Source organism: Chelonia mydas, chromosome 12 (assembly GCF_015237465.2).
Source record: "Chelonia mydas isolate rCheMyd1 chromosome 12, rCheMyd1.pri.v2, whole genome shotgun sequence".
Lineage (NCBI taxonomy): Eukaryota > Metazoa > Chordata > Testudines > Cheloniidae > Chelonia > Chelonia mydas.
In genome coordinates, this window is record NC_051252.2 from 20569609 (window position 1) to 20585144 (window position 15536).

Genomic DNA, 15536 nt, shown 5'->3' on the forward strand with positions numbered 1-15536 from the left:
AGGGCTGTGAGAAGAAGTGGTAGAGGAAGGGGAGCCAGAGGAGAAAGTAGAAGAGAGGATGACATAGTCGAAACAGGCAAGGAATATGAACTTAGCATTTCATATGGGCAGACGGGAAGATGACATGGTGTCATGGAGGCCTGTAAGGAAGAGGTTGAAATAATCAAAATGGAAAACCAAGGACCTCACATGAACTTTAGTAATAGACTAGAAAGAAATGGACAAAGTTGAGAGAGGTTGAAGAGAAATAAGTGGCAGAAATTGGATACTACCTTGATAAGTGGGACAAAGTGCTTCAGACCCTCAAAGCTTACTCCTGGGTCTTATCCAAGCTCCAAACAAACTCTGTTTTAAACAGCTCATGAAGAGCTTGGTCTCTTAAGGACAGGTTAGGTATGAATTTGCTCCAAAATTATATCTTACCAAAGAATCACTTCAGTTCTGGTACAATGTTAGGTGGAATTTCAGCTATAGCTTTGTCTCTTTCTGGATCTGTACTTTCCTCTTCTTGATCAATCACATTCCCAAAGAATTGTGGTTAGAGAAATATATATGTTACAATAAACCCATTGAAGTTGAGTCCAGCAGATTTAATTGCCTTCAGAATTTGTGATAATTTAACGCTATGTACTTCCTGAGACTTTCCATAACTTTCATTCTCTGCTGGCTTTGCCAAATCTTGCTCTCTGATGCTTGGAAGATTTCTGGGGCACTTGTGATGCCAAAGAGGAGGTGGTAATAGTAATATTGTCTGAATGGTATTATAAACGTCTACTTGGTATTGGAAGCAGAATTTGCTAGGTTCCACTAGCTGATCCAATGAGAATATTATTGCACTAGCTAGCATAGAGATTGTGTCTTCTACTAAGTGAAGAATATACCTTTGCCTCTTTACTGCTTCATTAAGCTCTTCAGGTCTACATGAGATACAAATGTGCCCATTTTTGTTCATAACAGGCTCCTTAGGAAAACACCATTCTATCAGTCCAGTAATGGGCTCTGGTAGAGCATTCATCTGCATCCTCTCCGCGTCTTCCTTCATTTTGGAATGAGTAAGACTATGCTTTGCTGTAAAGGGCACTCCCCCACTATCCCTTTAAATAAGATCCATAGTGGTTCTCTAAATAGGCCATTTTCATCAAACAACAACTCAACTTCCATTTTTGTCTGTAATTGCCCCTTCTCAAGGCTGTGGTTTGGGACAGGAAGTTACTTGCAGTGGCTTCATGACAAAGGTGTCAAACACACTCCCTGCCTTAGTAGTGAGTACAGGTTTTGCATTGACCCAGGCAATTTATTTGTGCCGTTATGCTAATAAGCACTATCCTTGTCTGCTCCTTGCAGCATGCCTCCACTCCTTTCTTGTTGGGTGACTTGCATTTTCACTGACTCAGACCGCCATGTAGATTGTGCCACCTGCTCCAGAGTTAGCTGAGATGTAAACTCTATGTTTCGGAAAGTTCCTCGTTTAAAGTCCCAACTACTAGATGATCCCTTATGTGTTTTTCCTTACTGATACCAAAGTCCTAAAGCTGTGCTTTTCCTTATAAAAAAGGATCCTTAAAAAGGCCTTTTGTTTTGTTTTCTGTGGGCCTCTGCACCCTTTGTTAAAGTATGCCCATTTGTGTCTTACCTTCCTTTTTGGAATGAAAGGCTCATCAGACTTTTTAAGCACGATATTGTTATTCTTCTCGCCTTTTATTGAAGGGAAATGACTTATAAATATGCGGGAAGTACTGAATGACCTCTACTTCCATGCTCTCTGAATTAAGCCTCATTGTGTTTCAGAGTCTCCTAAAGTGCTCCTTCCACTTAGACTTTTCCATGGGTTTATCAAACTTGTGTCTTGTGGAGGGCTAAGGCTTGGCATTCTCTTTCCTCTTTTTAGTGCTGGTTCAGAATGAGACACCTTCTGACCCCATGTTCTGTGACATAAGTAAAAAATCACAGAAAAAGTCATCGGCCCAAATTCTTGGATGGGGCCAAGCTGCAGGAGTGGCCACCTTTTTTGGCATCCTGATTCTGATTTAGTGGGTCCCTGGCATAAACTGGAGCAGCATCTAAGCCATTCAAACCTATGCCCATCTGCCCTCAGCCTCAAGGGGTTGTTCTGGTAGTCAGAAATAACTGCAGCATAGCAGTGATTCAGCCACACCCCCTCTTTAGTGGCCACGCCACCTATACAGGGACTGCTATGATAGAGGTGGCTGAGACCTGCTACCTGTCTCTGTGCTACCCAGTGATTTACCCCGTGCCAGATGAATTCTCAGGGGGCAGGTCCACTGATTTCATAGACTTTTTTCCTTGGTGGGGTGGTGCAAAGGAGCTCAATGGAGAATTGGGCACAATTTCTTCTAACACTGACAAGAAACTTGTAGAGTAAGAAAAACAGTATAAACCTTTCTCTCTAACCACTGAAGAGTTTTTTTCCCCTAGATCTCCCCTGCCTGACTTCCTACTCCAGATTTAAAGAAACGGCACACTGCCTTACACAGTATATGATAAAAGCCGAAGAGGAGAGTTAAGAAGAGGCTATGGAAGCTGGGTTAGTGGAAGTGGAAGTTCTAGAGTTAATAATGGATTAGCACGCTCTGGAGAAGAAAGGCAGGGTGTAAGAGAGGGAAGAATGGACAGCAAGGGAGTGCATCGAATGATGTGGAAAGGGACGGGATGGAATATGGGAGGCTCTACTGGAGCTGAAGAGGTGGTTTGGGAATATTGTGAAACCCTGATTTGGGCAACTCGCCCTGGGCTCATGAAGTGTGGGAGGTGGGGTAGGGCTTGCATGGCAAATATATTTCTGAAGGAAACCTCAACAGGTTCATGTCTCTGAAGCTTCCTAAATGGGGGCTCCCAGACCAGCCCAAGGTGCATCCCCTGACACCATTGCCTGCCTTGCCCTGCCTGAGGTGATCTGCTCTTCTTCTTACTCCTGGGATCCAGAAGGTCTTTAACTGAAACCTTCATCTCTCAGAGTTGAGATGGGCACTCCTCTACTGATTGGTGAACCAGTTCTCTCTCCAACTTAGAGAGACTAGAACCTGTTCTGAGCACACATGTCCCTCTCTGGGAACTTCTACTTTTCCTCTGTCTGCCTTCAATTGGCCACTCCAGAACAGAGAAGTGAAAGAAGAGAAAAACAAACTAAAGACATATCCATCATTTTGGGGGAGCAGATCTGAGAACCCAATTCTTATTCTTCTTTTGCAGCTCTATGCAGTCCCCCTGTGAGCAACACACATATCCCACAGGGAGGGAGAGAGAACAGCTAGTTGGTTGTCTAAAGCGCCTTTACAGTCAGTCCCTGTTTCACCTGTCTCTACCCTATACACTTGGCTTTGTCTCAAGAAAACTTACTGTGGATATTTCCTGAGTCCCTGTCCCTTTTTCTGGTAGTCTCAACACCTCTGGCCCTTGATTCCTTTGGGTGTCACTTGTCCTCAGTCTCTGAAAAGGCACTACTTCATATAGAATTTGTATACTTAAGCCTTATGTCATAGAAATCGTTAGGTAAAATCTATCACTCATAGTTTAAAAAGAAAAGTATGGCTGGCTCTTCACAAGACTGCTAATAATACTCAGTTGTGATAGGGTTAAAAGGCAACATCCATTTCCCCATTATCTTGCTTAAAAAGTGCCTTTTTAAAAGTCCATATGGCGACTTCCTTTCGACCTGCTTTCCCATCCTCGTCTCTTTGTCAGGGCTGTCACTTATAAAGAATCACTTGACTTACAATAACAAGTTCAAAAGAAGACAGAATATAATCAGTTGATCCACGAAGAATTGAAATAAAGAACACCCCCACTGCTCCAGTTATCATTCCCATAGAGATAGTGATATTATTGATGTGATTGCTATGCTAATTTCTATAGAAAAAACTTGTATTTTGGAATTTTTTCAAAGAGGAATTTCAGACACATCAAACTGGAAAATGCAGAGTGAATTCCTAAACTTTTTTAGTATAGACATGAGAATTTTTTTAACATTGAATAGCTCTGGACAACTATTCATAAACTTCACTTTTAAAATATCAGTTGGGAAAAATAGCTGTTTTTTTCAGTTATTTTAGAAAGTTATTTTACTGCAGTTGTAACAAAAGTCTTACTGTACCTATAGGATTATTAATACACCCTCTATAACTGAAAGAGCCAGGTTAGCACCAAATAATCCAGAAACAGAGGTTGGGGATTATAAATGATGGGTCCATTTAGGTCCAGTGTTTAGGAAGAGCGAATTAATAAATCCCCTTCCTCTGCAATTCCATAGTCTCCTTGGGAATTGCCACAAACATAAACTTTTTTCCCCCCTTGGACTTCTATTTTAACTAGATGGATTCTGCTTGTGATGTTTTGCTTTTTATGTAGTAAACTGATTTAAAATGTATGCCAGTCATCTTCAGGGAACTCATTTCAGTCAAGATGAAACTAGTCTTACCTGAATCAATGTTCTACGTGTCCCTGTGGCTCGGCATTTTGAATAATCAATCTGTCTCCATCGCTTCTTAATCGTGCGCATCACAGTCTTTATTTGTCAGCCCTTTCGGGCCCTGCCTTTTTTGTTATTAACATGCCCCTACTGTCACATGCAAGCCTTTCTTTAAAACAAGCTGCTCATTGGTGTATTTTGATACTTTTTTATTATTACTAAATCTTTCCCCCCATAATTACACCACAATCATTATATAATCCCATAACAAAGAGTCTATTGAGGCACCATGCTTTTGTCAACTATGGGACACAGAATCCATCATTGCATTATTCAGCTTCCCCCCTCCCCTCTTGCTTTGTAGAAACATAACCTATTTCACCAGTCACATTTGCACCTTGTTTGCCTGGTTGTATATTATTTACTAAATCGTTGCCCTGCGGATAAACCTTGTAAAGTTGCTTTAAAAAAGTTATTTGTTTGATAATTAAGTCCTGAAAACCCATCGTTTAATGATTATTCCGAACCCATAAGGCAGAGAACCTCCATGACGTTTTTCTCTAAGTTTAATTACCGTATGCTAATTTCCTTGCCTACTACGTGATTAATTAAAATCATATTTTCATAATCATTTGGCACTAGTATTGTTTTAGAATTATCATGATCCCCTAAATAGTGTATGTAAATAAAGTCGGCTCTAATGGAAAGAATCAAAATGCAACGCTGAAGACCTTTATGTGTTTGTATGCATGCGATTGGCAACATAACTGGCTTATTTACATTAAATACGCCACAAGGTTACAGTGCAGATCAACGTCACTTTATCGCTGATTACTTCTCTTAAACGCCGGAGCTGTGACTGATGCTCCGGTCCCGGTGTCCACCAAGATTTACCCTGGAGTTTTTAAAGGAAACAGACTTGAAATAGTTTCAGGAGCAGGTAAGAACGACGCTTTTTTTTTTTTTTAAAAAAAAGATAATCTCTTCGGGCTTGATAAAAAATTGTTTAGTAAAAGGCAGGAATGCAAGTAAAGACAGGCGAGGGGGGTTGATATATGTCTGAATAACAAGTCTGACAATCAGAATGTGTTCTTAGAGAATAGATAGATTTTAATAAGTGTGTTTACATGAGCTCAAGGTCAAGACCAAGCTGCGCTGTGTTAAATGGTTTCTTAGTTGCTAGACAGAGAGAAAAAATGGACGATCACAGACCATTCTTTGTAGATTATTATATCAAGGGTTCAGCTTTTGGCTCATCAAAGCTAAATGCCGCAAGACCTATCTAGTTGCTGTGAATTATGCCAAGACGACAATGGAGTGCTTTTTTAATGGTACAATGCATTTCACCTACCAGATAGGGGGAGTCCAAGCTGAAAGATGGGAATGTCTTGTGATGTTGGGTGATCAGTATCAATGAACGGGGTTATTCTGAAAAGAGACAGATTAAAATAAAGCACTCTTGACTCGGGATGTGTTGCAAACAGTTAGGAGGGCTAGCCACAGCGGGCAATTGTGACAGCTCCGCGCTCCACTTTTCCCCCTCAGCACAAGAAAATGATCAAGTCAATCATGTGGACATGCTTCATTATTCATTGAACACAATCTTTTACAACGCTTCGTTTACGTGCAGGAGTTTCTTCTACGCGTTGCTTTAAATTGTAAGGTAAGAAAGACAAAGGTAACAAGGGGGGGTTTCAGGCTCCGGGCGGCTCCCGGGAGCGAGGAAAGAGGCTCCAAAGTCAGTTTGGACTATTTTCTTTTATTTCTTTTTAATCATCGCAACGGGGCCTGCGTTTTCCACCGTGATTAAAAAAAATACAGTATAATTAAATATCCATAGCCGTGACGTTTGCAAGCAGGGCTGTCAGGGGAAAAGCAGAAAATAATGAAAGGAGCAGAGAAGCCATTGAATGGCGCTATAGAACTTAGCCTGAAGAAAACCCTCCGGTTTCCCCCCTCTTTCTCCTCTCTCCTTTCTTTTAAAACCGTTACTTAAAATAAAAAGAGAGAGACAAGAGTTTGCCTGGTTTTGGATAACGTGGGGTCGGGCAGGAGCAAGTTCGCTCCCTGCCGCCCTGAGAAATCCTGCCGTTAAGTTGCCCAGAAACTTTTTTTTTAAAGGATTGTTGCTGAGTAAACTTTGCTGAAGTGACTTTAAACGTGTTTCCCCCCCGCCCCCTCCTTGCAGGATCCCGGCTACCCGGAGTGTAATTTGTAAACTCCCTCCTTTTTTTTTTTTTTTTAATCAAAGTTAGCTGATGCATAGCATGTGTCAAACTTGTGAGACTCAAGTGCCTAAGAGACCTGCCATTTTGTGCTCTAATCGACCTCTTATGAATAGGAGCCGTGCATAATGCTTTGAGGAACGTTATGACATTCAAGTGTGCACTAAATGTCAGATCAGGTTTAAAACCTTTTAGGAAGGTAAAAGAGCATGCCTGAAAACACCGCAGAAGGAGCAGAGAAGCACCTGTCAGCCACAAATCCAGGGCATTTTTAACGTACAGAAAAAGTAACAGGTTAAAGAGGAAACTTAAATGCCAATTCCATAGGATAAGAGAAGCTACTCGGACATGAACCTTTCCGGGAACTGGGTTATGTCAAGGCACCGGGGTTAACATTTTGGGGGGTGGATGGGTGTGAAGAATGGATGAGGGGGGTGGGGAGACTATCCTTAAAAAGCGTTGACATGAAGAGATTGCTACAGTCTCTTCGTTTTTAGCACACTGGGGCGGCACTGATCTTGACTCTCTGCTCTTTTCCTGAGAATGATTTCGCAGGGATGAAGTACTGAGGAGAACAGTCGTAGGCGGGGGGCATAGGAGATGTTTCAAGATTTTAAATAAAACAATATTCTTGGATGAGTAGGAAAGAATCTAGATTTTGAAGGCGCCCATCTGTTGCAGTTTTGCAAATAATGAATATCTATATAAATATGGATATGAAGAAAGGTTGAAAGAAACCGTGATGCTTGCGAACTTAAAAGAAGGGTGGCTTTTTTAAAAGGGTCTGTAGTTCTCTCAAGGAGATTGGATGTAGTACAAGTTTAACTGGGTCCATCCGAAAAAGTTAGTTTTTCGACTCTTATATTATAATTGCAATTAGTCGATGCATAAAATCTGCCTCTCTGCAGAATATTAAGTCCAATTTTAGTACGTTTTATAAATTCCTGTATTGTGGGGAGGGGGTAGAGAAATTGGGGGGGGGGGAGGGAAAGTATAGAAGGAGAAAGGATTCAGCAGCCTATTTACGGGCATGGATGTTATTGTTTAAGGGTTTTTGTTTGGCGGATATTGTTATGTCTATAATAGTGTCTAGGCGGAGACGTGATTTGTCAGATCCCTTCATTTTCACTTTAGCAGAAAATGAGCTGGGTAAGGGGAGAGTCCTTGCAATCCGAAGGCGCTGAGGCTGCTCTGTTTGTTATTCCACATGCATGGACAAACAATGAGAATATAAGACACAGATAACAGGCAGTTCTAGGGGAGCTGGTCTTTGAAAAGCCCCTTCAGAAAGCATGGGTGTACTGCCGTATGTGTGCTTTAGCATGGAGTGCACTTTTAGAGCTGTGCATTTCCCCCCCTGTGCAGTTTAAAATAAATCCAACAGGGGCCGTGTTTGCTGAGCTGATTTGACCGGTTGGTACAGATAGCCGTGGCGAGCCTCCCTGCTTATGTGGAAAAAGACTATTTTAAGTGTCATAATTAAGTTTAGAATCCTTGTTTGGGCTCATTCACTGCTCGAAATGGGGAGGACTGGCTGCTTTGAGGTCCTTTCTGCAGGGGATTGGCCCAATGCCTGTGCACGCTCAGTTGGAGAAGAATGTTTTCTTTTCTAGTTTAATATTAGCAACTATATTTTGTTACTTGTTTAAACCGGATTTGATTATTCCCGTGGAGATTCCCCCCGCCCCGTCTATCACTCAAATCTTTGTTCATTGTTCACTGACTGTGGCAGGCTGCTTAAGTGTACAGAGACCGAGGGGGAGGCCCCCTGGCTGGTTTGATGTTGAAATAGTAAACCGGAATGAGGAGGGTGCTGGAAAAGTGGACATTGCAGCTTTAATTAACTTCAAGATGCTTCAACGAGGACCAGAGCATAGTAGTGACGTTGCCTCGTAAATCTGTCCAGTGCAGTGTGTTGCATTGAACTATTACAGTATCACCGTCATACTGAATATTCACTACCTATCCAGAGCGGATTTGCATAATTGGACCTTTTTCTTTTTTTTTTTTTTTATGAAACTTGTTTGCAAAAACCAAACCAAACACCCAAGTGACAACCGCGGCGATCTGCATGATTATAAAGGGTTCAAATCTATTCGAAAAGTAAGTGACCTGCATAAGTACATCAATAGGTTAAGTGCAAATAAGATGAGAAGTGCTTCTGAAAGCTGTACATTCCCTGTGTGGTCTCTTGGGTTGTTTCTCAATAGCGGGATTTTTTGTAGCCTGAGGGATTTTAGGTTGTCTGTCGACTTTCATAACTTTTCCCCTCATACTTCTTACACAAGGTGAGGCTTTTGTACAGTGTCTGTGTACCTGTAGTGATGGGGGTGAGAGGGGGAAGAGATTGACAATTTGTGATTCTGGGGATCTGGGGAGTATAGTTACAACTACTGTGGAAGCTAAATATGTACTGCTTTTCATGTTTCTGATCATTGGACGGTTCATCACTAAATTCCTCCGATTACTCAAAGGGGTGTGTGTGTGTGTGTGTACACTTTTTAAAAAACCAGTTAATTAAGCTGTTCATCTCTAAATTACAGAGTTAGCTAGAGCTAGTGTCTTAATACAGTTCAATCCCCCACTCTTCCATATGGTTCACTAAAGTGAAAATTACTATCATAATTAGAAATGCCAGAAAACTTAAAGTACATTTATGAATTGTAAGTGACCATCTCTCCTAAACTAGGTGGCTGGTTTAACATTCTCTCCACTTTTGAGGACAAGGGTTTAAGAGTATTTCTTTAAAAATGTGAGCCTTATTTTGGAAATGCTATCAGGATGGAGTTTTAGAATCAGGACATTTAAAAGCTTTACCTCCTAAAAGGGGAGTAGTGACTCAGTCAGTATAGCGCAGTAGAAGTGCTAAGCCTGTCTGTAGTCCAAGTCTTACAGCATTTCTCTTTCCTTCTTGCTGAAGGCTGTTTTAGTTATGATGTCATTCTGATAGTGGAGAGCAAATGTCTCCTGATTCTACCATTAAACGCCTGGCTGACTTGCCTGATAATGATAGCATTGACGTCCTGCTCCTTGACAAATGCAAGCCCTTATGAGCCCTGTGAATTAACTTTTTCCCCACAGATGAGAGCTAGCTTGCTTTAGGACTCATGAACGTAGCAGCACTTCTTTGACAGATTACTTTGAACCCTCTCCCTTTCTGCAACAAAAATACTCCCTAAATAATATTTCTATTAGAATACAGTTTGGGCCTGATTTTCAGAAATGCTGAACCTGGAGTTCCTATTGACTTCACACAGAGTTGTGGGAGCTCAGCATCTCTGAAAATTAGGCAACTATGTTCATTAGACAGCTGATCTTTTTTCTTAACTTTGACAATTTGAGGGCTTTCTGATTTGTAGTCGTAACAAGAACAGCTTGAGATGCATACCTTCTTATTATATTATCTATTTTCCTTTTTCTGTTGCACTTGTTTTTTATTCACATTACAATGGATGTACTGTTTGTTGTATTTTACTCTTTCAAAAATCATAAATTAAATGCTTAGAGTTCAAAAAATATTATAATCAGAAAACACTTCCAATTTGGTACAACCACTTAAAATTAGTTTGTAGGAGAATATATCCACTAATGTTTCAGATGTTCAGTAGTAGGAATCTCATTCCAGTTCATTCTTCCTTAAGCAGGAGACACTTACTGATGCCTGCTGTTTCTTCAGACCCGTAGATGTGACGTTATGTTTATATTGCCGCAAGTGAATGGGATTTTATGTTGATTTATTTTAAAAAATTGCAAAGTATTTTTAAAGTTTCTTTTCATTTACTGTTCAAATAATGACCGTGAAATTAACATCTGTACTTCTAGAAAAGGTTAGCCCCCATATTACATTTGCAGCAAATTTGTCAAAATATTTCTATTCTAAAGCAATGTTTTGCAAAACAGCTCCTGAAGATACAAATTGTTATTATAGAAATGCTGTATTAAAATGATTTCAGTAAATTTGTGGTGACTTTGCCTACTGCACTGAAGAAAAAGGTATTGTTCTACAGTCTTTCCTAACTTCTGAAAATACTTGAGATCTCTGATGTTCAGCAAGTTGTCCAGCATTGTCTTCACTGAAGACTTATATGATGAAGAGGCTGATTGTTGTATTTTTGTCCATGCTAGAGGCCAATAACCCAACCCATTCATGATCTGAGAGGAAAGTGAGTAATCTGGAAGTTGCAGCATCAGTACCACTATTTAGCTTGCAGCAGTAAAGGCAGCGCTGAGATCAGAAATTGTGAACTTCAGTACAGAAAGCTGAAACATTAGGTTATTTACCCACCATGGGAGCCTTAGGTAACCAAGGAAATTTACAGGAGAACAGACCTATAAAATGCACTAGCCCATTGAAATGGGCTATTCTTATTCCCCATAGTAGCACAAGTTTTCCTAAAGTGTAAGAAAATCAGTATAGGTCATTTTTCCAAATGTTTACTTTTGCTTTAAGTTGGCTGTGAATTGCACAGGTGTCTTCAGAGTGCTTTGAATAAAAAAGGCGTTTGCATGGATTTATATGAACTTTATCAAAAACATCAAAAAGAAAAGAGTAAATAGATTTATTTTTCAAGTCTGAATGAGGGCAATTATAGTTCTTTAGCATCTACTGATTTAGCATGTTTTGGGAAAGCATTAGTACATTTAACTCTGTTTCTGAATTTCTCTCAGATTTCTGAATAGTTGAATCTAGTCTCTTCATAATGCTAAAAACAGTATGGTATTTGGAATGTCATTTTTATATTCGCCCATTCAAACTTTGCATCTTCTGTCTCATCCTTCACCTCATCTTTGTGGGGGCATTATGTGCCTATATTGCATAGGTATAAGTATTGTGGATTAAGGAGAGAAGAAAAATATAATATGTATTTCCCCTTTCATATAAATATGAATAAACTTCTCGGCAAGAAAAGACGAAAATCCAAATGATGTCTAACAAAGATTTTCTGGGCACAGATGAAAAAAGGAAAAAGTATGAAATACTGTGAAAGAAAATATACTTATGTAAAAGTAAAATAATTTTGAAACTTTAAGGGGATGATCTTAGGGAATATTATAAAAATGTATATTTCTAGTTTAAGGTTAGGTGACTGAATGGTGCAGGGAACTGATAATAGAATACAGAACTTTTCACGACTCAGTCACTAGTCAGAGTCTGACCTTGGTCAGAAATGACTGAAAACAGTTATGATCTGATGGATGTTTGGTGACCAAACTGAAATGAATTGGCGGTGTCAGTCCATTTCTTAGCGGATCACAAAAACCACAGCGACTTTGTCACTCTTATTGGCAGGTTCAGCAGTGAAGCTTAAACAGTGAATGAACCTGAAGATTTGAAGTACCTTTTCACTCCTAGCAGTGATCCAAATCAGAGATGAAGCACATCGGTAGGGCAATGAGGGGAATTTTGCATTGCCTCTGCCCCAGCTGTACTAGTTCTGTGAATAAACAGAGAAATCCTAGAAGGGAGAACCTCCCATACTCTGAATCTGGCATCTTTCACATGTATTAAAATTCACTTAAAATTTCATGTGCATATTGTGGACTTGCTAGCTAACCAGATGCATGAAAAAAGAATTACGGTAGACTAATTGTAATTAGCCTAGTAATCTGTGCTTTTCATATCTGTGGGATGGGGCCTTGAAATCATTTTAAATTCACTGAATTTTTTTATAGGTCTTAATCTAAATACACTATGTGCGATTGTTTTTAAAGAGCCCGGGTTCATTAGGCCAAGTTGAACTATATTGAAGACAAACAGTTTTGTCATAATACCACTATGATTTAAACACAAATCAAGAAAACAGAGTTAAAACAGCCACAGCAGCATCGGTATCTGACCCCCTTTGCAGTGTGCATTGCAGCGTTTGTCTTGTGTCAGAGTCTCACAACAAAAGGCAGAATAAAATGATTCTTCATAAATAGATTGTCATATTGTTAAAAAAGGTCAACATTACCTGTTGTGGCAGGACTTTTTGATAGAGGAATGTTGTATAGGCTGCAGTGCCTAATAATAAGTCTGATAATGGTTCTTAGCACTTGCACGGTATGTTTTACGTCTTGTTAACAACGAACAAGCATCAAGGCTCAAATTTTCAAAAGTGGCCTCTAATTTCTGGCACTTCAATTTAAGATGCCCAACTTCAGACACTTGGGATTTTCAGAAGAACTGAGCACCACAGATGCAACTGGAATCAATGAGAGTTGCAGGTGCTCATCACCTCTGAAAATCAGTCACTAGGTGCCAAAAATTGGATGCCTAAAACAGGAGACACCCCAACTTAGAGGCTATTTTAGAAAATTTAGCCCTACCTCACTGATGGTATTAGCTGATTTTACAGACGGGGAAAACTACAGCAGGCAAGTTAAATTACTTTACCAAGGCCACAGAATGAGGCAGTAGCTGAAGAGTGATTAGTGCGCAGGAGTTCTGACTCCCAGTCTGGTGTCATTGCTCTACCCTACATTGCCTAGGTGCAATGGGTAAAACTGACATCAATGAGAGTACTGCCATTGACTTCACTGGGATCAGGACTTCACCCAATACTCATGGGCTCAGAGTGCCAGGGTTCTCTTTTCCTTCATAAGTTTGTGTCAGCCTTAATGTAGTTATAGTCACTTCACTACATTTCTTCACTCTAGTAGTGCCCTATGTCCCATAGAACCCATCCCCTGGTGTCCTGGAGATGTTCCATTCTAGTCCTTCTGTTTGAGGAGGATTGGAGCCCCACTGAGCTCATCAATACTGCTCCTCAGTCAGCTGGAGAGGTTGCTATTGAGTAACATCCCTGCCCGCATGGCCCAGGGCTGTATGTATCTTGCCTCTCCGGCAGTCCTGGCCTCTGCTGGTCTGGGGAGTGAGAGACTGAAAATCAGACCTGAGCAAACCGTGCTAAGTTAGGGGGCAGACTTACATTTATTTTTCTAAATGATAGTATAATTTGTATGAACATTATTTTATTTCATTGCTGTAAAGTGGTCTCCATAGATTTGCACTGACATTGTTACCTTCAGCCTTGTCGCTGTAATATCATTTATCACAGATGGTAGAAATAGGTGTATTTATATGCCCGGTTAATCTAAAGTTTAGGAAACTGGGAGTAAATAGGAAACTGAAGCAGAACTGCTTCATGCAAAGGGTAATAAGCATATGGAATAAGTTACAGGAAAGGCAATAGAATTAATAAGTATAAAGGAGTTCAAGAGAAATCTAGGTTTGCTGCTGGAGAAAGAAATTGTGAGAGTTATGGTGAAAAAAACAAGGTGGTGCAGATTAAATCTTATATCAGAAAGAGGTGGCATGTTGGGCTGGGTGGCCTTTTTCTTTTCCTAAAATTTCTTAGTCTGATAGATCTGCATGAACGTACAATAGTGAAGTTTTATTTTCATGTACAGCGTAACAGTGTTTCCATATACTTGCATTGTCGTTTTCATGAAAGCTCTGTTATGGTACTAAGATGTAAGGCAGTGTGAAACTCAGGGCTTGTCTATACCAAGAGTCTTTGTACCACGGCTTTGCTGATATAGGAGTGACAATGGAAATCCCTACTCTAGATCAAGTGTACTGGTTAAGAAGTGACTTATACTGTGTAGGTTAGAGCTGCATTAGTACAAATCAGTCTCTACACTGATGCCAGGGCATCTACACAAAGGATTTACACTGATGTACCTACATCACTGCAGCTACACTGACAAAATAAACCCCTGTGTAGACAAACCCTCTGTGGTTTTCTTCACAAAGGTCTGTGCGAATATTTTCATTTGTTTCAACCTGTGTGACTTCTCCTCAGTTTCTCTTTGAATACCGGGTTTGCTCAAACCCTGCATTTTAAAGCTAAACTAATCTTGAAACTGCTGCTTCACTTGGTTTTGCATCAAGACCATGTTTAACTGAATATTTCACACAGTTTTGATGCAAAACTACTATTTGGTCTATGTTTGCTGAGAACATACATAAAGGTTAGCAAAAAATGTGAATCGGTCTGGGATGAATTTCAAGGGCCTGATTTTCTCCCAAAGAAAGCGAAGGGGAAAACTGTCTCTGATTTCTATGGGAGCAGGTTTGGGCCACCAGGTATAACAAAACCGCCAAAGCAGGTGAGTCTGGTGTAGTTTCTACTTTCACTATGAACCCTTTGCACAACTCTACTAATCTGTCTCTTTTAATGTCAAAAGCAGATCTTCTCAGACAAGTGTGCGAGATCATGCTCAAACCAAACTTTTTCCAGTTTCATTGCTTCAAATCTCAGCCCCTTAGAGTTTGAAAAGACAGAGCTTATAGACTCCCCCAAACTGGAATTTATAATTAAAGTGGCTATATTTCACCCTTAATTAATGTGCCCTACTATGTAAGGGGTCTGTTCTTCATTGATTCATTCATATGCTGTAGGAATGTAATTCTTCTTATTGTTAATGGAATCAGTGGGAAAGAGACCCTATAATTTTGGTCCCCTCCTATTAATACCATAACAGGGATAATAGCTAGTAGAATACTTTGTTCTCAACATTACTGTTATTCTTTAAAACTCTTTAACGTATTTTAGGTCTTTTCAAAATATTCTTGATTTTTTTAAAGAAAAAGATCATTCATAAGAATATATGTTTTATTCAAGTGCAAAAAGGTACATGCATGTGAATACTGTATATACAATATCTATGTATATTGATCATGCTTTTAGGCAAATGAGCAATAAGGAAAATAACATTTCCAGATTGGGCCTTCATATGATTTTTTATTTGTTTTATTGCCAATAGTGTCCTTAGTGTGCAAGGTGCTTTCCAGTCATAAGAGAGATCATGGTTCCTGCCTCATAATAATTACAATATAAAACATGAAATAACATTCCCAGAGATGGAAGGTGCAATATACAAATGAAATACAAAAGCCA

The 15536-nt window shown here is 39.9% G+C and overlaps 1 protein-coding gene across 8 annotated transcripts in view; it reads left to right on the forward strand.

Annotated features, from left to right (window-relative positions):
• Window positions 1-5094: 5094 nt before the first annotated feature.
• The window catches only part of ZNF536 (zinc finger protein 536), a 402112-nt gene continuing 391670 nt past the window's right edge, over window positions 5095-15536 (forward strand). For 4 of the 8 annotated variants that reach the window (XM_043526139.1, XM_043526141.1, XM_037877840.2 and 1 more), the window contains exon 1: window positions 5866-6089. Coding sequence is in view for 2 of the 8 variants with exons in the window: in XM_043526136.1 (XP_043382071.1) it covers window positions 8665-8754 (90 nt within the window). In the remaining 6 variants the exon portion in view is untranslated. Of the gene's footprint in view, window positions 5367-5865; window positions 6090-7728; window positions 8755-15536 lie in introns of those variants that run through there. The other 4 variants (XM_043526136.1, XM_043526138.1, XM_043526140.1 and 1 more) reach the window with 3 other exon arrangements.